At 47.6% G+C, this 25,124-nt stretch overlaps 1 protein-coding gene across 3 annotated transcripts in view; it reads right to left on the reverse strand.

Moving 5' to 3' along the window:
- Positions 1 to 25,124, reverse strand: part of PLXNA4 (plexin A4) — a 448,758-nt gene that overhangs the window by 92,414 nt on the left and 331,220 nt on the right. For all 3 annotated transcript variants that reach the window (XM_054495762.2, XM_063667849.1, XM_054495760.2), the window contains exons 5-9: positions 21,187 to 21,287; positions 8,321 to 8,444; positions 7,427 to 7,580; positions 6,147 to 6,246; positions 3,570 to 3,684 (exon numbers count right to left, since the gene is read on the reverse strand). In XM_054495762.2, coding sequence (XP_054351737.1) covers positions 3,570 to 3,684; positions 6,147 to 6,246; positions 7,427 to 7,580; positions 8,321 to 8,444; positions 21,187 to 21,287 — 594 coding nt within the window. The remainder of the gene's footprint in view (positions 1 to 3,569; positions 3,685 to 6,146; positions 6,247 to 7,426; positions 7,581 to 8,320; positions 8,445 to 21,186; positions 21,288 to 25,124) is intronic.

Below are 25,124 nucleotides of genomic sequence, written 5' to 3' on the forward strand. Positions count from 1 at the left end.
ACAAAATTGCCTAATGACACATTTCTCAGAGGGTATCCCCAACAATAAGCAGCCCATGACTGTATGTTGCTAAAATAAGTACATATAGAATGTAAAAATATAGCAAACAAAACAAAACAACAATATAAAAAATCCTCATATTTACGCTAGCAGCCAGGAACTGTCTTTTGAGTTCTGATGACAATGACCTCCTTTCACTGACCCCAAATGGCTGGAGTCAGTCAGTAGTCCACACATACTTCTTTACTTGTTTCCTCTTTGCCACATTCACTAGGAAGATGCTACAACAACCATCACCAGTTAGCCGACTCTGGTTCACCTCTATGCTCACATTCAAAATGGCCCTGGGATTGAGCTGGGTAGAATGCAGCCTCCAAACCTGGACCAGAAGCTCCCCATTAGAGCTTCCTTTTCTTAGAATAAATACACATCCAAGGTAAAGAGGAGCCAAAATGTATTCCATGTGGTAAGGGAGGCATGGGCGATTCCAAACTACCCCAGAGCCCCTCCCTGCCATGGCCTGCCAGGCTCACCATACCATGGTTCATGGGAAATGGAGAGGATTTCAGTATGGCAGCAAGAGCTTAGTACATACAGCTCCATATCCTTCTCTCGGCCATTTCCTCCAGACTAATTCCTTTCTCTGGGGACCTGGCATCCCATCCTCTGAGATGCTGTGAATCCCCAGCAGTCTTTGCTTGTGTCAGGTATAGAGGGGTGTCCCACCTGGCTTGGAGTCTGAGTGCTTGAAGCCATCATTCTTCTAAAGGGATCTCTGCATTGCCCTGGGACACATGGTGGGCTCTTATTTTATTCTTTTTTTTCCCTTTTCTTTTTTTTTTTTTTTGAGACAGGATCTTGCTCTGTTGCCCAGGCTAGAGTGTAGTGGCTTGCTCATGGCTCACTGCAGCCTCAATCTCCCAGGCTCAAGCAATCCTCCCATCTCAGCCTCTCAAGTAGCTGGGACTACAGACATGCATCACCATGCCCAGCTTACTTACTTACTTACTTATTTATTTATTTTTATTTTTTGTAGAAAAATAAAAATATTTTTCTATTGGGGAGAGTTTACTGTGTTGTCCTGACTGGTCTTGAACTCCTGGGCTCAAGTGATCCTCCTACCTTGGCCTCCTAAAGTGCTGGTACTACCACGCCTGGCCTTATTTTATTCCCTTCTGGTTCTTTTTCCCTCTTTCTGAGCAACAGAAGGAGGCTCCTCTTCTATACTTCAAAGAAAGAAATTTGGTACAAGAAGAGCAAACAAGAAAGAAAAAGCAGAAATTCAAAAGCTTCCTGCAAGGTAATTAAATGATTAGAGGCCTTCAAAGTCCACCAGCTAGCTCAATTGTTTTTGCTGTCAGTTTACACTTGGGCCTCTCTGCACATAGAACCTCTGCCAGATACGGCAGTCTGGAAAGCTGGAGAGAAGCTGAGGACCACTTTGTCTCAACTCCCATCAAGTTATTTGCAGGTTTCAGACCAGAACAAGAAAAGGATTCTTCCCACATCCCTGTCCCCAGCCTTGGTGGGTCAACCAGTCCTTCTGCTCCTGAAACCACACCCTGAGACAGGCCTGGCCAGGCTGGTGAGACTGTGTAGCCTTTTATCAAGGACATGTCCTTGCTGTCTGACTCACCTCACTCTTATTACCTTTATATCCATGTTGTCTTGGTTAAAGTAGAGAACTGACACATAAGTATGAGATTCACACTCTTACATAAAATCCAACATGCAACCACTCTCCTCCCTTTCCCTATAAAGGGACAATCTCAGCCAGGGTCTCTTTTCCTGACTGTGAATCCATAGTAGCTATTTCCAGGCATGAACAGATTCTCACAGAGAGGGAGTTGATCTTGTGTCTGAGGCTTCCATAATCTCTTCTTGTTTCTGTCTGAAACTTGCAAGGAACTTCATGGGGGCTGAGACAAAGGTTTTCAGCCTCTCTCCAGCTTTCCAGACTAGTGTTATCTAGCAAAGGTTTTATCTAGCAAAGAGGCCTAAGAATAAAATGCAATCAAAACATTTGAGCTATGTGGAGGCTTCCAAAGGCCCCGAGTAATTTCATTATCTTAATGAAGGTTTTCAAATTTCTACTCTTTCTTTCTTGTTTGCTCCCCTTGTCTGTTACTCAATCAGGATCATCCTCTCCCCAGACAACATCTCCACTCCTTGCTTTTACTTCTAAAATGAATCCACCCTGCTTACTGTCCACCTGTAGAACTCCTGCTCAGCCATCAGGATTCGGGCAAAATGGGATTTGGGCCTGGATTTTCTGATGGCTAAGCACAGTGCAGTCACTACCCACCGTGCTAGGGGAGCCCTCATGCAGCAGGTGTTAGTGTGGGGTGCAGGTGTTAGTGTGGGGTGTACATTGACCTTCCCTTTCAGCCTCAGATAATAAACAGCTTCTCTCCTGCCATGAGGGTTTGGCCAAAGGTAGGATTCTTAGTGGGATATGAGTCTGGGATGGGGAGGGCACTTGATGGGCCTGTGTGTTCTCTCAATGCCCTTCCTGCCCCCCTCCCCCCACCAAATCCCCTATGCTTCCTGCACCTGGACAGGTCCCTTCTCTCACAGCTGTGGGGCTGGCCACATGGTCATGACACCTGTGTGGTGTGTAAAGGGGTCTGAAAGATACATCCAAGACTAGGGGGGCAGGTGAAGGTGCTGGAGCCTGCTGAGTCCAATGTTGGCTGAGAGAGTGCAAGAAACACTGTCATGTTTGAACAACAGACTTTTCCAGAGGTATACCTGTTATCCCAGAAGTCCTTGCCCACACTCTGACATTCCAAGAGAGGTAACAGCATAGGCAGAAAGTATTTTTGGTACAGTGAGGATGAGTGTTCAAGAAGAATAAAAATTCAGAGGGAATAGAAAGGTCACATTTTAGCCTTAGAGCCAAACAATATCTCAGCGATTCTTCAACCTGGACCAAGCATCAGAGCCACTGGGAGGGCCTGTTTAAGCCCAAGTTGCTGCACCCTGCCCCTGGAGCTTCTCATTCAGTTGGCCTAGGGTGAACAGAAGACTTTGTATTTCTAGCAAGTTCCCAGCTGATGCAGATTCTGCTAGTCTTGGAACCACACTTTGAAAACCACTGCTCTAGCTCACAAGCTGACCATTCTTTCATTCTCATCTCTCTCACTTTTACTCAACTTGCCCTCTTTGGGGGTCTCACTTCTCCTCTGTCAACAGTGCCCTGAAGAACAGCTGAGGAGTCTGGACACAGTCCTGCTGTGTACTTACAATTATTTCTAGGACACACCAACACACCCAACTCTTTGGAATCTTTCTAGGACCCACCTGGTGTGCAGAGGATCCTTCTGGTTGGAGTGACCTGGAATACACCTTTGTCTGTAACAGAACCTCCAGGGCTGATCCAGAACCCACAGTCCCAGCACAGAGCTTGGCATATTTCCTGCTTTTATAAAGTGGACCCTTCAGAGCCAGGAGGAAGGGAGTGGTCTTGCACAGTTTTCCTTTGGTTTCTCCTCTTAAGGGAATGCCTCTCTTCTGTGTCCCATGCTCACAACAAGAGGCACTCACCACTCTGGCTGCCAGGGACCTACCTCGGGCAGCTTCACTCGGCCTTCCTGGAAGGAGCAAGTCTTGGGGTCATGGGTGCAGACGTGCCGGTATTTACACCAGTGGCAGCGGTATGGACTCTCCACGCAGGACAGGCACCTGAGCACAGAGGAAGGGAGGCACAAATCTAAGAACCTGGATGAGCCCAAAGCAGAGGGCCTGAGTCTCTAGGGTCTAGCAAAACATTTTTAGTATTAAGAGAAACCACCGTTGAATGTGCAGGAAGGGTGGATCTTATGCACATCTATCCCTTTACTCCCCAAGACCTCAGGAAGCTAATGGTCTCTGGTTTCCTCCCTTTCCCATATGTAGCTGACAACCCCGTTCCCCCAAGGCCAAATTAGCCCTCCTCCATCTCCATGGGATAACATCCTCCTTTTCAAAACAGGGAATGATAAGGTCTGGAGCAGAGGGCTTGTGTAGAGAGACCTAAGAGTTGGGGCAAACAAAAGATTAGGTTCGTATGCAAATTGACTCTGGGTCTCTGCTGCTGAGAAGCCACCTGCACCTTGCCTCAGGAGGAAGTGACTGAGGCTGCTGTCTCACTACGATGGCTCCTCCATGGTTGGCAACTCCACCTTTCCCCTTTACCCCAGGAAACCAAGACAATCTTATAAGAGCTCCTGATTCCTTAAAAGCCCAACATGGTTCCTTTTTCCAAAAACTCAAATGCCTCTCCATACAGGCTATGCCGTTCATGGTGTAGATGACCACTGCCCCCAATGCAGGTTTGTTGCTTTGGCCACGAATAGGCCACACTCTCCCCACAAGCCATCCCTCCCTCCAGAGCACCATTTCTTCTTTCTTCCACCTGACTACCTGCTTGACCAAGGAAGAGCTGGTCACCCTGGGCCCTTCTTCCGTGAATCTCTTGGCTGACATCTCTTGGACAGTCCTGGCCATCTTGTGTCATATCTCACCATTACCTGTCCAGCTCCTCTACTAGTCTGTAGGCCATCAACTCCTGGAGGGTAAGGATTGAGTCTTTGTGTTGCATTGATTTTTGACTCTACTGTGTCTAATGAGCAACACATTCCCTTGCACATAGGAGATGCTTAAAATCACTTTATGGGCTTAATGAAAGCTTCACACATGATTTCACCTATTTACTCTGCTTCCCCAGAGGGGAAAGAGAGGAGGGAGGGATTAGGCCACTGAGTGGTAAAGACAGGGACAGCTCTGCCGCAAGAGGCAAGAGGAGAGTCCCAGGGCTAGAACAACTCATTTTTGGCTGAGAGGGCTGGATGCCTTCTTACTTGGGGCCCCAAAGAGAGCTAAGCTCTAGACTCACAGCTGCCACAAGCAGATCAATAGGCCCTCAAATTCCACCAGCCTAGATCCCCAAAGTATCTCTGGTCATGTCGGCTACCTATCATGCATGGAGAGCAAAACAGGAGTATGTTAAAGCAAGCAGGGTTTTTTGAGGTCAGGTCCCATGGTTTGCTCTGTGGAACTCTGGGGATGCCATGGAGTTCCTTTGGAGAATGTGTAGTTTTGTGGGGCTCCTAGGGAAAGGGGTTCCAGGCCCTCCAACCTTTAATCAGAGGAGCTCCTGCTTCCATCTATTCTGTATATTGGGCATCCACACCTACTTTCAGTTTAAGATTTCTATGGTGAGAAGAAAAAAAGGCTGGCCCATTCACAACCTGGTCCAACCCCATCATTTGATAAAGAAAAGATAATATAATAATAGCAAGAACAAGTGTAGTGCCTAAACACTGGGCCAGATATGGCTCTAAATGCTTCTCCTTAGCATGGCCCTTTCACCCCTTGTGGCTGTCCTGCGGCGTAGGCAGAGCTGATATTCAGGGCTAGCAGCCAGCACAGGGTGCCAGCCAATGACTGCTCAGATGGGACAGTGCTCCTGCCACGTCAGTTGGTAAATATTTGTGTGACGTCCTTGGAAGGAGCACTATGATTTCCCTGTTGATAAAGGACACTGGGGCACAGAAGGGTTGAGCTTCCCAGCTGGTCCGGCTACACAGCCAGAGCCTCTGCCCTCCCCACCTGCCATTGGAAGTTGGATACTTAAGTCAAACAAAGCTGGAGCTGGAGTCAGGCTTCCTGATACCTGAGCCAGAGTCCACCCACCCCATATCTTTCTGCCTCCCTCTGGCCCTTACCAGCCTGTCCGCACTCAGCCTGGGCAGCCTGTGGGGAGCTGAGCATGCGATTGAGTGGTTACAGCACTTGCCCCGATCCTGGACACACACTGGGGCTTCTCTCTCTCCTCAGATCCCTCCTCTGCCCATGGAGCTTGCTCTCTGTTCTTCACGTGGGATGCCCCACCCCAGATGGTGGAGATGGAATTGAGTTAGAAGGATTGATGTCAGGGAAGATGTATGTGCTAGGGATGTGGAGAGCCCCACTCCATAAGTTCTCATTCTCTGCTCTTCTAGTCTCTTTCCATTAACCCTGTGGGTACTAGAGGAGAGGGAGTGAAGGAGGCCTCCTCTGGGGCTTCTAAATGGTGACTCCATGGGAATAGTGATGGGGTTTTCTGATCTTTGGATGAACCCTGACCCCAGGAACAGGAAGTGGGTAAGGCTGGGGCCACTTACGAATTGTGGACGCTGCAATTGTAGAAGACAAAGCTGGTGCTGGCGAAGGTCATGCCAGTCTCCTTCGATTTGAGCTGAAGCTGTACAACATGGTGGTCCCCTACAAGGAGAGACGGCTGAGGGGTCGGGGAATGCTGAGGCCCCAAGCCAGGGATTCCCTGACCAGTGACACATGCTGGAAAAGGGAGCCTGCTCCCCAGGGTGCTGTTGGCTTAACAGGGGTCTGGCTCAGAAGACCCAGTCCCAGGACAACCCTGAGAGCAGCTGCAGAGGGCAGTTCTTGTCTATTCTCCCTGCCCGCCGTATCACTTCCCCTCTTCCACGTGTACATACACAGATGCACACTGCCAGGGATTCAAATGTGCATTCGCATGCATGATGTCCTGGCCAGACTCACAAAATTGATTCATAACCAGGAGAAACACATATGTAGACTTCTAGGAATGCTGCCACAAACTGTGCAAGAGGTTTTGCATGTATGTGTGTGTATGCATGAGCTCATTCCCTGTCTCTGTAAAGAGAGCCCCTGTTCTGACACCACCTCCTGTGGGGGGCTCGAGGCTCCACCGGGGCAGGAGACCCTGGAATCCTCAGCTGGCGCCAGGGAGGAGCTGCAGCCCATGTTTAATTCACAGCCCTGACCCTAGGCTCCCACTTCAAGCCTTGTTCTTTGCCTTCCCTGAGAGCCTCATTAATCAATCAGCTCCGAACAAATGTGACAAGCCCAAATGGGAGGGACAACATAGAATCAATCTGCCCAGGCTGGGCCTGTCCCTCACCAGCATGGAGCCTCTGCCCACTCTTGTCTTTCCCAGGGCAGCTTGCCCCCAACAACAGGCAGCTCTGGGGAGACCCAGTGGGCAGAGTTGGGGAGGCAGTGGTCCAGGGTCAGAGACCAGCCGTGTGAGCATCCCTGCTCCTGCTCAGTGGCCTCCTCCACTGACCCACCAAGCCAGTGGAGCAGGCTGAACTTAACCACATGTTTTGCTGCTGTCCTGGCCTGCCCCTCCCCACCTTCTCTGCAGCTGCTCCTTGCCCAGGACTCTTGGGGGCTAACCTGGGGCTGAGACAGAAGGGCTGTAACAGTCAATGCCAAGGGCAGTAGAGCAGTAGAGGGAGATTTCATCCCCCTCTTCCCATAACACACCCACCAACCCATGCCCCTTCCTCTGACCCTCTCCTGCCTGTAGGTTCCTTCAATCCCCCCATATCTGTCCTGAGTTCTCTTTATCTAGCCAGGAGGAAGATGTGCCACTCAGCTGTGCCTCTGGGATGCTCACCGTTCTCTGTGATGATCCGGGGCACCTCCTTGGCTGCAGGGGAGTAGCACTGGATCTGATTGCCCACCACCAGCCCATCCATCTCTGACAGGTCCTCAAAGGTGCAGTTGACGCCAGCTGACAGCTCCGGGACATTGTACGTTTCCAGGACCAGCTGTGAACAGCCAGGCAGGGGGAGAGAAGGAGGAGGGTGAAATGGGAAAAGGACAGGTATGGAATAAAAAAAGAAAGTGGGAGAGTGAGAGAGATCACAGGGAAAGCAAAGACAAGCAAGAGGCAATATTAACATGGAGAAGAGACTCAGGTTATTAGGAGAGTGGCACAGAGGCCGTGGTGAGTTGCAAAGAGACAGAGACAAAAGAAACCTCATTAGGATGGAAATGGATTTGGCCCCAGGAAACAAGAATGCTTAGGGGATTTGCATGGTGCCATTTTGATCAGGACTGAGGCATGGCTGATGAAGCACCTCTTCCATTAGGCCCAATTTTGGAAAAATAGAAACACCAACCACCAAGTGCCCAGTGCTAGAACTTGGAAGTCACCTGTGCCCCTTTCTCTCTCTGTACATGCATCTTTCCCATTTTATAGTTGAAGATATCATTCCCAACACCCTTTGTCATTCTTTGTCACCCTTTGATCATTTTTGGTGATGGTGCTCCTTGTCTTTCTACTCTTTATGAATAGAGCTTCTTCCGTAATAGTCCTGTCCCTGTCTCCTTCTTGCATTCCCCCCATGGACATTGAATTCTTTGATATCCTGCACCCTTCTCTCGAGCTGCTTCTGCTGGCCAGCTTGGCCCAGTCCTCCAGGGGGCCTTGGGCTAAGGCACTTTTTAGTGAGGGGAAAGTTTTCCTTGCATCCCTGGACCCCACCCCAACCCCCACGACCCTTACCAGCACGTTGTACTGAGAGACGGAGATATTGTTGGGATGGACCGTCAGCCGGACACACTGCTTCATCTCTGAGGCAAACCTGCGGGGCTCCTTGGACCGCTCACACCGCTCCTTCCGGGTGCAACTGGGAAGGACATACCCTCGAGTTACTCAGGAGATGGCCGCTTGGTCCAGGGAGGGGCGGATGCTGAGGTCAGGAGTTTCCAGCAGCTCCCAGGATGTGTCCAAACTCAATGCTCCCAGAGCTAACCTTTTTATGTCCTTCCTCAAGCCTGGTCCTCCTCCATCATTCCCAAATTTAGGAAAGATGGCAATTCCAATCACCTCTTGCCAAAGGCAGAAATTTGAGAGCCATCCTAACTCCCCTCATCCTCTCCAAACTCATATAAGTTGTTGCATGGTTCTGTCTATTCACCCTCTCTGCACATCCTTAGCCCTTGCCATTCTCTTCTCCTCCTTAGGCAACCAGAGATTTGTTTTCTTCATATAGAAAATATACCTCCTTGGCTTTGAACATGCCAGTTCTTCTGCTGGACTTCCCTCTCCTCACTTCTCCACCTGTCCAGTTCCTACTTTTCCTTCCAGCCATGGCTCAAGATGCACCTGCAATCTCTCCTGCCCACCCTAGGCAAAGTGAAGAGCTTCCTCCTATGATCTCTTAGCACCTCGGAGTCTCCTACTTTAATAAGTCTGGAATTTCTTTGATTATATGACAATTATTGGGCTAAGTGCAGCCCTCTCCTACCAAGTAGGAGCTTCTCAAAAAAAGCAGCTATGTTCGATTTATTTTGGAATCCCCTCATGTAGGCAGGTGGGAGAGAGGGAAGGAAGGATCAAAGGAGCTAAGAACTGTAGTTAAAATCTTGCTCTGGATCAGAATCCTGGCTCTAAGGTTTGCTGTTACTCTTCAGCCCTCTGTGCTGTGCAAAGTGTATGGTGTCACAGGTGGACCACGTCCAGTGTGACCTGGGATCTTGGAGTCCTAGCTGATGAAGGTTTGTGAAAGATGCATGTAAAAAACATGGAACTCTCCCGAATGCAGGCATCACTTGAGGTCACTGCATGGAGGCATCTGAATTTCAGGGAGCAGTATTTAATCCAAGTCAGGTGAACTTTGTGGACATGGGGATTCACCAAGTGGTCATGATTTGGAAACTCTGGACTACAGATTCTGTTATGGGGTGGAGGCAAGCAGGGTCCTCAGGAGGGACAAGACGAGAGAAGATGAGACAGCAGGGAAATCACTCCAGAGTTGCTGATCTCTTTTGATTAAAGAGAAAAGATTTTGCAGAGGAAGGAAGATGTCAGGAGCTGTTGCAGGGCAGGAGGGAGCCCTGGGCAAGGAGTTTATTAGGACACAGAACAGCCAGGGATAGGGAATCTACATGGGGAGGGAGCCTTGGGGAAGGAGACTTGGGGAGGGAACGACTGTCTCAGGAAGCAGACAGGTGTGGTGTGGGGCAAGGAGATGAGGGAAGGGGGTACCTGGACACCCTGAGCTGCTCTTGGGGTAACTCTGGCTTAGGGAAAGCTATGGGGATTTCTCCTCCCAACCTTTGGCCACAGCAAGAGGGACAGCCTGGGTGGAGAGCCTGAGAGGAGAATCTAGCAAATGAAAGAGAAATCACTGAAGGCCATGGACTGAAGCTGTCCCTCTAAGGATGGGATAAATGGAGGGACACAGGGACAGAACACAGGACTTCAGAGTAGATTGGATGTGCAATGCAAAAGTAAAAAACAACCCTGAACAGCACACTCATGGCTGTGAGGTACAAGCGCTTATTAATAGGCACATGATATGGGGTTTACATTGTCTAGCATTTAAGTCTCATAACAATGATGCGACAAACCCCACCTTGTCAGGATGTGTTGGGACACAGATGCACCCTGCAGCCTGTGCTCCACTACGGAGCTTTACCTCCTGAAGCTTCCAGACTGAGGAGTGAGGGGCAGACCCCTTGCTGCAGACTAAGCTGGTTCCTCTCGCCATCCTGATGCCTCCTTCATGTCCTTAGGGCAATTCAAACATTTTCCCCTCAATCTTTTTGTCTAGGCTAATCGCTATTTTTGCCTGGCACTGGGAAGCACTTTGAGTGTTATTGCAACTTGTTGGATGAAGATAAACTCTCCAGGGTGCTTCTAGGAAACCCCCTCCCAGGAGTGAAGGATCAGGCATGAGTGTGGTCACCCCCGTGGCACTTCCTTGCTGCTCCAGCTGACCGATGGCAACAAGAGTATCTGCCTAAAAGACTTGGAAGTTAATTTACCAGGCCAGCTCCTCTGCGAGGACTCCATTACCTTCAGCCATTAAGCTAATGTTATGGACTTTTCCAGAGTGTCTGCATCGACATCGCTATTAATAGCGTTATTACTCCCATTAACAGCAGACCCAGAGAGCTGGTACGGGCTTAAATTATTCACTGACTCCCCAACTTTGAAGTTCCTATTTCTAAGAGTAATCAGTAGGTCTGAAAAATGTCTTTGATTAAATTACGAAGAGAGGGAAAAGCAGAGCTGTTTCCAGGCCAAACATCACCTGGAGTTACCAAATAGAGATTCAGATAGAAAAGACAGGACTCCATCTCTCTTCCAGAGGTAGGGAGGGAGAGGTGGCACACAGGTGTTTGCTCGGGGGATCTCAGGACAAGTTCTACCTGCCTTGCTTGCTACTTCCAAAGTTCATGTGGTTGCATCTTGCCACTGCTCCTGAAAGCCCCAAAGGAACTACTCATCACCTTCCCCCAATTTTAGGTTTTATAGGGAAGCCACCTGTAATTTACAATTTTAAACATCACATTTAACTGTATAATCTTGGGCAAATTACTTAACATCTTTGTGCCTCAGCTTTCTCATCTATACAATGGGGACAAAACAGTACCTACCTAATAAGGTTAATTATGAGGATTAAATGAGATTATGTGAGTAAAACTTAAGGATAGGATGTAGCTCATAGTAAGCCCTCATAAATGTTAGCTAGTATTATCATCTTATCCTTTCTCTGACATCCTCGTTTGACCTCTCCAAACTGTAGCTAATGCAGAACCACAGATTTATTTTATTTTATTTTATTTTTTTATTTTTAGAATGAGTGCTTTTTATTTTTATTTTTTGAGACAGGGTCTGGCTCTGTAGCCCAGGCTGGAATGCAGTGGCATAATCTCAGCTCTCTGCAACCTCCACCTCCTGGGCTCAAGCCAACCTCCCACCTCAGCCTCCCAAGTAGCTGGGACTACAGGCACACACCGCCATGCCCAACTAACTTGTATTTTTTTGGTACAGACGGGGTTTCACCATGTTGCCCAGGCTAGTCTCAAACTCCTGAGCTAAAGCAATCCACTCATCTCAGCCTCCTAGAGTGCTGGGATTACAGGCGTGAGCCACCATGCCCAGCCCAGAACCACAAATCTCTATGACTGGCCCTTGGGGCAAATCAAAGACAAAAGAAAGGCAGGGCTGCAGCAGTTTTCCTCTTAATAAAGGAGAAGGACAGCCCAGAGGCCAGGAGGGAGAAAAGAGCGAAAGAATGGTCTGGATCATTGCTCTGTTTTCTTACCAGCTGTCAAAGGGTATTGAGAATTCAGCTATCTTAGTGGAAAGTCAAGTGTAAGGTCAGAGCCAGGGATGTTTTGACATTTCTACTCTCCTCCAGGACTCATGAGGGTGGAGGCTACAAATGTCCAAAAGCACAGACAGTTGACCTTAAATGTGATAGGATAATGGAAGGGGAGGCACGAATTCCTGCTGGTTTCTTCTGGGGTCTGTCAAGGGAATGGTCTTCTGCTTTTCTAGGACTGCAATTCCCAACAGCCCAGACCAGAGCTGGGAACCAGAGCAAAGTGTTAATTCATAACGTGAGAGGCAGGGGTAGTGGCTTAGATGTTTCCTTCCAAGAGGCTTCAGGTACTTCTAAAGCATGTCCCTCAGCTCCACTGTACTGGCCCCTTGACATGAAGGAATCCCCTGCTTCATCCATTTCCCAGGTAGGAAAACTGGAGCTGATACGGATTCAGACAGTGCATATGCTGTGTGACTTGGAGTTTTCTGACATTCTCTGCATGCCAGTGTCACCCCTGCCCCAAATACAAGCCTTCAGATAGATGGCCAGCAGGAAGCTGACCCCAAGAGGATACACCAGACCCCCAGAGCTGGAGTCCCTCCCTGCTAACCTCTTCTGACCTCTCTTCCTCATTCCACTTCTCTGCAGTTCATCTTCTCCAGCCCCAGATCAAAGGTGCAAAAAGCCCTTGGGGAGAAAGGCCCTAGGGCCCCTGGAAGGGGTTATTATCCAAGCCAGTGGTTCCAATGAGATTATCCTCTCTAATGAAGCAGCTACCTCCGCCCTCCCCTAAGCCTGAACTTTCACTGCTGGAGAATTCCCAGCCAAGTGGAAAATTAGAAGGGAGAGGAATGAAGGAAGGAAGGGGGTGAGAGAGAGGGAGAGAGGTGGTGATTAAGTCCTCTAGAAATTAATTCCCGAATACAGCGATAGAAATATTAACTCCCGGTGCTGCTGGCCAGGCAAACAAATTTCAATTTGGAAACAGGGCTATCTGTGAGTCCAGCCTGAGTGAGCCTCCAAGCTTGGAGGGGCTGTTGCTGGTCCATCTCCCTGGGCTTTCTAGCCTGTGTTTACCAGGCTTAGACATCAGAACTTGCTCCTTACTTCTCCCTGCAGATGATCCCCAATCCTTAACATTTCACATTTGCCATGACCTATGCTTAAGGTGCACCATCTGTGCTTAGGATTGAGAAGATTGAAAAAGAAAGGGGGTAAGGGTGAGGGCCTTCCCCAGTGGACCTAATAGAAAAGTTAAGAGAATTTAGAATGCCTACTCAACTAGGAGATTATTGAAAGCTTTAGTCATTGTCATCACATCTGGGGACCCTGACAAGGGAAGAGACTAGAATTCCTAATTCATTATCCTTGTCCTCCTTGAGAATGACCTCAGTAATGGATAGATGCCTGTGTGTGGCTTGGAGGAAGTGGAGTAGCTAGTACAGGATCCTTCCTAGGCAGGTGGGTGTGTAAGAGGTTTCTTATATGTAGGCATAGATCAGGTGAGTCCTTTCAATGTTACAATTCTAGGATCCAGTGACTGACACCATGGTCTCATGGAAGTTGAAGTATTTGGGTTGTGCCATGTAAATACTTAGGATGAATCCCAAGATAGGAAGCCCAAGGTTGTACTGTAATTTTCCCTCTGTCATCAGTTGCTGGCAACTGGGCCCATGGTCCTTTGCCATCTCTAAAGATCCAAAATTAACCTAAGAAGCACTTGAATCAGGTGTTAATTCATGACCTGAGAGGCAGGGGTAATGGCTTAGATGTTTCCTTCCAAGAGGCTTCAGGTACTCCTAAAGCATGTCCCTCAGCTCCACTGTACTGGCCCCTTGACATGAAGGAATCCCCTGCTTCATCCATTTCCCAGGTAGGAAATGATGAAGGAAATGCCTACAGAACGAGGGCATAGGACTTAGCAGAAACCAGCAGGTGCAGGGGTTCAGTGTAGGCCCAAGAACCTTTCTGGGCTTATATAGCAACCAAAGTATCCTGTCCCACCATAATCAGCTCAGATGCTGGGCTTGCAGCCTGCATTGAGAAGCCATGTTCTGCCCTAGGTCCCTGACTGGATTCTGACCTTGGTAGCCATGCTTTAAATGAAGAATCTATTGAACAAAACCTTAGATGAGAGGTAAAAAGGACCTGGAAATGTTCATTTTTTTTTTCCAGATGATCCCAAACCAAACCAAATTACATGTAGCAGTTTTCAAAAGAGAAAGTGAAGTGGGCTTGTCTTTCTCTTTTCTTCATCAGTGGCTAGCTCTATTAGGGCCTATTAATTTTCTACTAAGGTTGAGGAGAGGTTAGGAAAGAACACGTGTGGAGCAGAGCAGGAGTGGAGGGAGGGAGAGGGAGGGAAAGGCAGGAGAAGGGAAAAAGGAGGAGGAGACAGCAAAGGCATTGCCACAGGTGAATCCATTCTCTTTCTAATCCAGTCGGTAACAAGAACGCTGCCTATTACCTGAGACACATTCCAACAATGACTCCAGTTGATTCTCATCGGCTTTACACTATACTTTATCCAACAGCCTGGTGTCTTCATGTCCATTAATGTCACCAAGTCCAGCAGGCTTGGTGCAGGGGAGCACTTTGCTCTGTGCAGGCTGGCCTGCTCCATCCTATGTGGCCCAGTGCAGCATGATTGAATGAAGTGTGTGAATGCTGGAATATGGGTGTGTATGTCTGGAGTGAAGCCTCAGAGGTAGGCTAGCTCCTCAAGCTGTCCACAGGTATCCAAGTCATTAGACGGGGAGGGACATTGACAGCTTGAGCAGACCACAGGGCTTTTCTAATTTATATGGGAAGATAGCATTTTTGACTTACCATTCTCTGGTCATGAAGCATGTGTTGTGTATGTGTGTGTGTATGTGTGTGTGTATTGGGGGCTTGGAGGGGCGCGGGGGGCGAGGGGAAGGGTTAAAAAAGAAAAAGCCCATTTCCTTAAGTCATACTATGTCTCTGCTAAGTCATTGGCGAGGAAAATTCCAATGTACTAGTATCTAATCTAGTCTGGAACTCATTTCTTTGGAACAGAGGCTGATAGCTTTTTGGCAAAGAGTCAAGGAAAACCTCCTTGCACAGACTGCAAAGAGTTTGCTGGGTGGAAGTGGACACCAACCATTCCTCATGACTGTGTAGGCCTTGTGCAAGCAACCCTAGGAGAGATCAGTGACCAGCAGATTAGTGTTAAGTAGCCCTTGAATATAGGTTTAAAAAATGAGATAGCAAGGCTGTGGGATGTGCCTGAGTGAAGCAAGGCAGGGCTTGCATTTTGCAATCAGCTTGTGTGTCATTAAGTGGACATTGGCATGGCTGGTTGAAGCCTTCCAAGGGGAAGTAGACTTCCCAACAGTGGGCTGGCTCCAGCACCAGCCACAGCCCTCCAGTCCTGGGGAGGAGAGGAATGGAAGGGGAGGGGGACCAGGAGGAGGCACTGGGATCCAACTCCAGCCTCTGCTCCCACAGTCGAGGCCATTTGGGCCACTTCAGGCACGAGGACCTACTGCACTGTAGGCCCAGCGAGGGGCTTCGCGCAGGTCCCCTCCCTTAATTTTCGTAGCGTGACTATGAAATTAGAGCTGAAGAAACTAAACCCAGACTGGGTCTGTTCTTAGACAGATCCTCAGTTGCAACTACGTTGTAACTCATCTTTTCTGCTCTGAAAAGCAGTGTCTTTCTTGTCTTTCCACTCGCCATCTTGGAAGAAACCATATAGAAAAGAATAGCAGTGACTCTTGAAAAGTAACCCCTGCCAACCTATCCGGAGGAGGTCCTTCTTCCAACAGAAGAAATCTGGGAAGAGGCAGGGTCGTGAGGGGGTGAAAGGGAGACTTTATAAAAGCTGATCTTATCCTTCCCCTGTGATGTCTTGGGTTACATGAGCCTCCCAGGAGCGATGCTGATGACTTTTCTTAAGAAAGGTAACGTCTGGGCCAATCGATGCGGCTGGGTCTGCCGGGCAGGATCCCATTACCTGCTGAGACTGAGACAGGCTTCTTTGCCTGGGCAAAAAGCCATGGGAAGGGAAGATGGAGAGGGGGCTGGGGACCTGCCAAGCCTGGTCACTGGAGAAAATGTTTCTGGCCCAGGACAGGAGATAGCTGTGATAGGGCGAAGGCAGAGTGGGCTTGTACGCTTTCCTTTACCTTCACCCAAGTCAGAATGGGTCAGCTCAGGAACAAGGAATAAAGGCTCAAAACTCAGGGCCACCTCAATACTTAGCATTGCTGAAGCTGTCATTGCCATCAGAGATGGGCAAGCCTGTGGGCCGGGGTCAGGGGCTGCGAAAGAGAGCAACTGAGTGACCCTGTGTGCTACCAGGTTGGCAGGCAAGTGCTTCATGACAATTGAGAGTAACAGGAGGATTTAAATTACATGAGCCTTTCTTAAGCATGTTTTGTGCAACCCACCTGTGACCTTGCTACTACAAACAGCCCATTCAGCCACATAAGCCACCTATTTACAGAGGCCCTGCCCTTGCACTGCTCAGGCACATGTGATGACTCTCAACCCCTCTCTCTGCCTTTTCCTTCTTCCTCTCTTGCTATCTCTGTCTGTCTCTGTCTCTCATACACCAATCTGCTGCCCTTCTCTTCCACAATGCTACCACCACCTCACTCCCTCCAACCATGGGGAAAGTTGTCAAAAGTGACTGAGAAAATGGACTTCTCTTGACACCTCAAGGAACTCTTTTCCTGCCATCTTGGTCTTCCTGAGTGAAGATCAGGCTTGCTGAGGCCACTTAGCAAGCAACTGAGTCACTTGGCACAGGGTCTTGGCCATGGTGGGGGCCTAACAAATGCATTGATTCTAGTAAACTCCCACTGTGAATCCAAGGCCTGGTTCCCCAAAAGCTTTAGGGCAGAGATGACCTAACAGTCACCTTCATATCACTAAGCCTGGCACACTGCTGGGCACAAAGGGAGAAGGGCATGTCTGAGAGATCTATGGACAAATTTGTGAGTGTGGACACAGCACTCCCCGGAAGCAGTTAAACCTCCCACTCTTGCCACCTGTCTCCCTTCCTACAAAATGGATGCCTTTCAGAGCAAGCATCCATAGGCTCTCTCTGGCTGCCGTCAACCTCCTGCACTGAACTGCCAGCCCCCAGCCTTCTCCTTTCTCTCCTGCTGAGCCCACTTCCAAGACATGGATGTCCAGTTTACTGTCATGAAAAGTGAAAGGGAGGGCAGATCAGGAGGAGCAATATCTGGCTTTGACCTGAACCTGAGGAACTAGGGAAGAAAGTCCCCCTGGGAAGAAGGAGAGAGCTCTCTGGATAAAGAAAGTGTTCTATATCTTGATAGACATGTGGATTACAAGGGTGTTTGTCTTTGTCAAAGCTTTCAAGCTGTACACTTAAGATCTGTGCATCTCATTCCATCTAAATTTAAAAATTGTACCTTTATTAAAAATATCTTAGAAATCCAGGGACCTACTCTACTTATCCAGGACCGGATTTTAGAACTTGGATTTCAGGACCTCAGAAATCCATACCTGAGGGATTTCAGACTTTCCCTTAAGGAAATCAAGGACCCATTATGCCTGAGACTGCCACTCAGAGATGGGGAAGGTGCCTGCTCTTGTATCAAGGATGTATTCGAGTTTAAGAGGGTATTTTTAGCTTTTAGAGACACTCTTCGCAAGGGAGTGGGGGAAGAAAAGATTTTACCCCCACCTTCTTATAGTTGCCAGGGGGCTCTCCTTGGTCATAACTCTGAGAGGGAGGGAGGATGGATTTACTGAGTGTCTCAGCGGGCAGGCAGCCTTGGCCTATGGGGGCTCTTGAGCTTTGTCCTGGAAGAGTTGGGCTTTACCAGATACATTGGCACAACTCTTATACCTGTGTCTGCCTTCCTCAGGTCATGGATATAACCAGGAGGCTCAAGGTTATGAATGACAGCACCTTGCCCTGGCACAGCATCTTGGAATTCTGTAACATCCTGTATCAATCACCTCTTTTTATCCTCATGCCACCACTGTGAGAAGGTACTGTTCTCCCTCTTTGAAACAAGGATGCCAAGTTTCTGACATACGGAGTTATCGTGGAATCTATTTGCAAATTGAACTAACTGCTAACGTTTATTTGTGACAAAAATTGGTACCCGTGGACATGTACAGGGCAGTGAAAAGTTTGAGTGATCCGGCATGCACACTCCCAGCTGAGGTGGGACAAGGCAACCTCAGCTTCTTGTTTTAGCTCTCACTCTATGAACAAGTGTCCTCTTCAAGCCCTATTTCGTGCCACATTTTTCTAATTTTGCAGGTGATTTTGCTGCTTAAAATAGTCCCCGAATGTAGTGCTGAAGGTCTGTCTAGTGATCCTGAGTGCAAGAAGGCCATGGTGTGCCTTATGGAGAAAACAGCTGTGTTGGATAAGCCTTGTTCAGGTATGTGTTATAGTGCTGTTGGCAGTGAGGTCAAGCTTAATGAATCTATTATATATATTAAGTAAAATGTCTTTAAACAGAAACACACACAAAACAAGGTTATAGATGGATTTATTGATGAAAATGTGACCAGAGGCTCCCAGGAACCTAACCCTGTATTTCTCCTACGAGCAATGGCTTGGTATTCACTAACTCTGTGTTCCAGTGACTTTATGGAACATATCTACCATGTGCAATGAGAACTGACTGCACTTGCTTAAAGCCCCACAACAAGTTTCCAAGGCACGTGAACTCAAGTCCACTGATTTCCACTCCAGTAATCCTCCCAGTGTCCCCCAGTGCTTCAACTCGCTGGCTCCACTGTGGCTCCTTGAGCAATGAGGTGCCAGCAGCAGCAGCAGCAGCAGCAGACAATGATGACCACAAAGAACAACACTTGCACAGCCCCTGCCTTCTGAGAGCCTGTGCTTAACAAGGGCTGGTGCTACATGGAAAGACGAATAAGATATACAAGTGTCAGAATAAAACATGGTGCCAGACTAAAGGGGTGAGGAGGATCTAGCAGGAGTACCTGCCACTTAGACAAAGGCTGGGAACCCCCCAGGAAGAGAAGCATGCAGTTACAGTAGAGCCATCTGGAAAATCACCAGGGATCAACAGAGTCACAAGAAGCAGGGGCACCCATGAGCTCGCAGTCTTTCCCCAGCCTTGTCAACATTCCTGCCCCATCCTACACTACATTTCCCAGTGATCCACAGCCCATCAGGCATTGGTCCTCATACCACCTCATTTGATTCACCAGTGACTCAGTGAGGCAGGGGAGACAGGCATCACCATGTCCAATTCACAGAGGAGGAGCTGGGATGAGGAGTCTGGACTTCGGGGCAGGTGCCCAAAATTCATGTCCATGGCTGTTTTTATGCCATGCTGAGACTGGAGCAGCTGGTTTCCCCGTGCAGGCTGAGGGCCCCCTTCATGAACTGCCCAGACTTCATCTTGGCCTCTGTCCACCCCTGTTTTCTTCCACTTGACAGGAGGCAGGTATGATGTTACAGAAGGGTAAACTGACGCCATAAAGGAAGTACTGTCTTGTGCCTCCTCCTCTCATGTCTGCTTACCTTGCAGCCCTGGGGGTGGGAGGTGGGGGTTCTCACAGCCTCTCTGGTGCCTTCTCCAAGCCTTGGAGCCTCTCTGTTCACAGGGCTCTGTGCTCTGTGGGGCTGGGATAGCATTGTGGGCAGAGATCAAAGCTGACATGGAAATTGCCACTGGGCATGGAGTGTCAGGGAGGGACCAGATTTTCCGATTGCCTTTGAATTATGCCAGGTAGGAACGCCCCATGACAGGATCGCAGAGCTATCCTCAGCCAAGCAGAAAACAGGGTAGTCAGGGTCCCCAAGTAAGACAATGAGTTTAGAGTACAGTCCCTTCCTCAGAGGCCTCACTGGGTGACACAAAGAAAACTGCCCCTTGTCTGCCTGGCAAGGTATCATTCAGGGAACAATTCTGGCCTCATCTGAGCCAATCTGCATTCTGAATGCAACCTCTGCCATCCTGTTCTATGCTGGCCACTCCTAGGCTCCCCTGCTCTGTTAGCATGCAACCTTTCTATACACTTGAGTGCACAGTTTCTGATCTGTCTGTGAGTTATGTATATTTCAGACAAGACTGGGCACGTTCAGGGTGGCACGGCCATAGACTGAGTTACGTATACTTCAGTGTAGCTCAGTGGTTCTTGACTTTTTTCCACTGTAACCTACCTGAGGAATATCAGACCTTCCCCTAAGGAACTCAAGGACTCACTACGCCTGAGACTGCCACCCAGAGATGTATTCGAGTTTAAGAGGGTGTTTCCGACTTTTAGAGGCACTCTTTGCAAAGGGGAGGGGAGAAGACAAGATCCTACCCCACCTTCTTATACTTGAAAATTATTGGTAAACGTCATTGGTCACATGTAGTTCAGGTTCTTAGTAGGAAGACTAAAGTTTTTCTTCTTAATTTATAATGTTTGGATCCAGCTTACAAAGTGGCATATTTCAAGTGTTGGCCAGAAACAATAGCTGGACTGGAACCAAATTTCATCAGAGTGAGGTCCAACCATTGTTGGCTTCTCCAGGTATTGATGGCAAGGGTCTTCGGATCCCCAAAGAAAAGCCTTCAGCTTTCTGGTTGTCTGAGCCCTATTCCTGCCCTTTGGTTTATTTACTGTTTACCTCCACTATAATGCCATTGCCTTCTTCCCTCTTCTACATAATAAAATGGAGCCACACAAAAGGAGGCACGTTGGCAAGAGGCCAGCACTCAGGCCGGGCTTTATTGGCCCAGTGACTCCAGCCCAAGTGCACTCACAGCCAGCTGATGGGTGTTTGACAGCAGTGGGAGGGTCCTCAGGTGTTACACACTTTAACTGCAGACCCAAACCAGAAAATCCTATGGAGATGTTGAAAGAGATGTTAAGGAGATGTGGAATCACTAAAGCGACAGCATATATCTTGTTCATGATTTCGGGGCCAGTAGGAAGCTGGAGAAAAAAAGATCCAATGCCTTTTTCGTGGTGTTCAGTCCTGGAAAGTCAGTCTCCAGCCCAGGAAGCCACAGTCAGGAAAGTCCAGGAATCCTGCTTCCTCCAGCCCTCCAATGTGTGATTGCCCAGCATGACAACTATATCCTGACCCGTCATCATTCCCATGCCACCATTGCCATATATTTCTTAAGGGAATTTGGTAAATTTAAAGGGAAGTCAGAAAGAACAAAGGAAGGGAGATAACATTTGGAAACGATGCAAGGAAGGAAGAGCAAGAATAGCTGAGGAGAAAAGACAGATCAAAGAGAAGGGCAGTGATGACAGAGAAGCAGAGGAAGGGAATTACCAGGAGGAAGTGAGAGGCAGGAGGCAGCCTCCCCACGGTACTCACATGTTGTGCAGCACACACCAGCCACAGTGGGGGTCGCCCGAGCCAAGGCACTCGCCGCAGCTCTGATACTGACCACAGGACTCCACAGGGACTCTGGTGAGCTAGGACAGCAGGATAGGGAGAAGGTGGTCAAGATTTTGCAGAACACCCAGCAGTGTACCAGAAGAGATGTTGCTCTAAATATCAAGTGTATCACCTGAAATGTTGCAGGAGCATGAAGGTGCTTGGAGCCCAGTGTGGGAAGGGACCTTGAGTGATTATGTTTGAGTAGGTGGCCACATATGCATCCAGGGAGACAAGCAGCCATATTATTTTCTTAGCAGTCTCCATGAATACAGACTCCATACAGTCCATACTAAGTTGTCAGAAAAGATATTTACACAGTGTTCATTTCAAGTTTTCCTCCTCTGAAACCACCAAATATCTCTACCAATGGCCAATTCATCATGTATTTGTTTCCTATCAATGTAACAAGTGCAAATGGTCATTCTCACTCTCTCATGGTTTCTCTTTTTCTGTAGTGTTTCCCCTTCTTTCCAGTCCTCCTTCAAGTTTCATCATTTTTGCTGCTCCAGAGAGCATTTAGCCTGAGACCAAGACCCTTCTCTTTCTCTTCCTCCTTGCCATTTACCAAGATATCATAAGCTCACTCTGTAGCTGTTACTTGCCCGCTCTTTCTTTCTCATAATGTTGGCCAACTGGCTCTAAAAGCTTTCACTATGGTGCTTTCAAAGAGCATCTGCTGTTATTTCTCCTCCTACCCACACTCTTTTCATGACTAGAGGCTTCCTCTCCAACCCAAAACTTTATATTAGCTTTCACCAGCCGCCTGCTAATGTAAAATGTTCCACATGACATTTTTGCTTAGCCCAAATGCTTCCATTTCCTACATGCTCTTAAATATCTTTTGAATTTCTTTGTTCTCCAATGTAGCTTTGCCTTGATGTCTCTTTACATAACTTGCCAGCACCTGCTACATAGTAGGTATTTAATAATGATACACTGGATCAAACGGAGTTTTTATTTTATTTTTATAGCCTTGGTCTTTATTCTCCGTTTTGCCAGTTTTTTTCTTTACAAAAAGTTTTTTTTTTTTTTAAATTTTACATCATCCTCTTCCATTTGGGATACCTTTTTATCTCAATGGAGAATCCTACCTGATGTTTCAGCTTGAGCTAAGAGAATTTGATGTGGCCGTCCTTTTTAATTTCTCGCCATCAGACAATAGGCACAAACTATAAACAGTGCTGACCTGGCTGAACCCTCTCTGTTACATGAGCAAATGCAGAGGCAGTGTTTCCCCTGCTGTTTTATGGGGCATGTGCCTCTGTAAAATGATGTCCGCTTGGCAGGGGCTACTTGTAACTCACGCATAGGCAAACTGGCACCAGAGCTTCTCAATTAGTCTCCAACTCTCTTTTGGAATTAATTAATAATTAATTCCAAATCCCACATGATCTCTTTTCCCTTAACTTTCTTATTCCCTTTATGCATCTTTTTGTTCTCCAAAGTACACACTGAGCGTTCTTAATGACCACACTGTGTTTTCACTTCTTTCAAGCAACCTTTTAGCTTCCCTCTCCCATTCTGACGGCAGTGACCTTGACCTTGGTGGCCCTTCCTCCACCTTCTCAGATGTCTTTTTTGCACATTTGGAATTTTATCTTTTCTTTTACTACTGCTCATGTAATCTGCATGGGCCATGCCTGGAGTCTGCCTACGTACGACCTTCCTATCCTACTAATTAACCTTAACAATTAGTTCCTTACAAATTACCCACACTGGCTCCACACCAGCCAAGAATTTGCCCTCTTTCTATTGCATCTTTAATTTCTCTTCCTACTCCTTACGTGAGCACAGACATGCTAGTCATGTAAGCATATAAATAGTGGCTCCTAACCCAAAGTACCTGGACTCCTAGGAATTCATGAGTGGTAATGAGGTCCACACGCTATTTTCAATATTTCCCAAAGCCTAATGGCAATTGAACTGTTGCTGTTTTATGTTTTTTATTCATACTCAGTGATGTACGTCTCATATTAAAAATAGGAAATATGTTATTACTTAATAAATGCAGTTTGTTTAGTAGACAGAATCTTTCAAAACATAATGCACAGAGGGAAAAAATAATAAAAGGGGCCATAAATGGTGAAAGTTGGGAACCATAAGTATACAATAATGTTTTCATATGTTCCAGCTGCTTGTCTAGCACTCCATATTTTGCATGGGCTTAAACAGAAAATCATGCCTTGCTCAATCAAAAGCATTTTCTTGCTCTAAACTTAATTACCATCCTCCCCAGTTTCTCCTATTGACAAGTTCTATAATCCACCTTGGATGGAATGTGGCTGCGTGTTTCAGAATGTTCCACATCAAGTCAAGAGCCAGCTGCTTGGTGAATCTGAAATTCTCAAAAACCTTTGCATTCAGATTCTTAAAATATTTTGAAACTGGTGTTTAATAATGTCCATACCCTGGAATTATCGATTCCCTCCTCCCGATTTTAAACATGAGTCATTTTTTGTCGGGTTGGAAAGAATGCAAGAGCCCTCAGAGCTAGGTTCAAATTCTGGCTTAACATGGAGATAAAAATCCCCCCTCCCCACCCCCACCCCAATTCACAGTTTCCCAAAGCACAGATGACGCAATGGTTTTGTAAATGGTCTGGCACTTTATAAGTGACGGCTATGATGGATCGCTGCTATCCTTTTCATTAATATCCCAATCCTCCTTGTACTGTCACTTACCTCTCCCCTACATCCCAGAAAACTCCTCTGACAGTCTTCCGAGGCCTCAGAAACTCTGTCAGGAGTTCAACAGACCTGGGAGAACTTTTTTTTTTTAGTACCTTGATAGTGTCATTTCCTCCTTGAACTATGATATTTGCCCCTAAACCATTCATTGCCTTTGGATGAAACCTGGAGTTATCTCATTTCCGGGACTTATTCACTATCTTTACTAGCTTCTGGAACAGCTATCTGCTTTTCTTAGCTTTTCATTTAGGTGGGTCCATGTGAGACAGGGACACAAGTCCTGCACAGGCATTATGAGCCCTGGGTTCCAGCCACAGCTCTGCCCCCCAGTTTCCTGGGTAAACTTGGACAAGTCTCTCCTGGGCTTCTTTTTGATGATCTGAAAAATGAGGAACTGGGCGGGTTAGTTCTGAATTCCCTCTCAGTCCTAACATCCTAAGCTCCTTGTTAATGCTCCGACAAAGTCTCTCGGGTCAACCTCATCTCACTTGTTTGGTTTTCACGGACATGTATAACAATGGCACCAGGTCTACCTTCAAGAAAACTTTCTCTTGAAGACAATCATCCAGGCAGCTAGAGCTTTCTCATCTTGAAGGTAAACAACCCAACTGCCTGTAGTCTTTCCTTACGGAATATTTCTATTTATGATTTAACCATTTTTTACGACTCTCTTCTGAACTTGATCTAGGTTCTTGCCACTCTTTTTAAAGTGTGGACATTCAAATTGGGGAGCCAACAGGATTCTGACAGTCCAAGTAGAAAGGTTACCATTATTTGAGAGCTAGGTGCCACCTCCTTCACCTTGCCAGGACCTTCCCAAGGAAGGACAGAACCAGGGAAATCTCCCAGGCTCCACCATCAGGCAATAGTCTCCAGCATGGCCAAGGCCTCCCAGACTGGCTGCACAGCTCTCCGTCTCTGTCACAGCTTTGCCTCACTCTCTAACCCATGGTTAATTCTGCAAAGCATCAGAAGTTTTTCTAATACTTTAAATCACTTTTGAAAACTGGATTTAGTCCAGCCATTTAGCTCAGTATAAATGTATCCCCTTATGTCCCCAGTTACTATCCACACCTTGCTAGTACGTTGCACAGGTGGCCAGATGGCCTCTGAGCCACCTTGCCTCTATGATTCTCTTTCCCCAAATACCTAGACTTGCCACTCACAGCCTTACACCATACAAAG

Source organism: Pongo pygmaeus, chromosome 6 (genome assembly GCF_028885625.2).
Source record: "Pongo pygmaeus isolate AG05252 chromosome 6, NHGRI_mPonPyg2-v2.0_pri, whole genome shotgun sequence".
In the NCBI taxonomy this organism is placed as follows: Eukaryota; Metazoa; Chordata; class Mammalia; order Primates; family Hominidae; genus Pongo; species Pongo pygmaeus.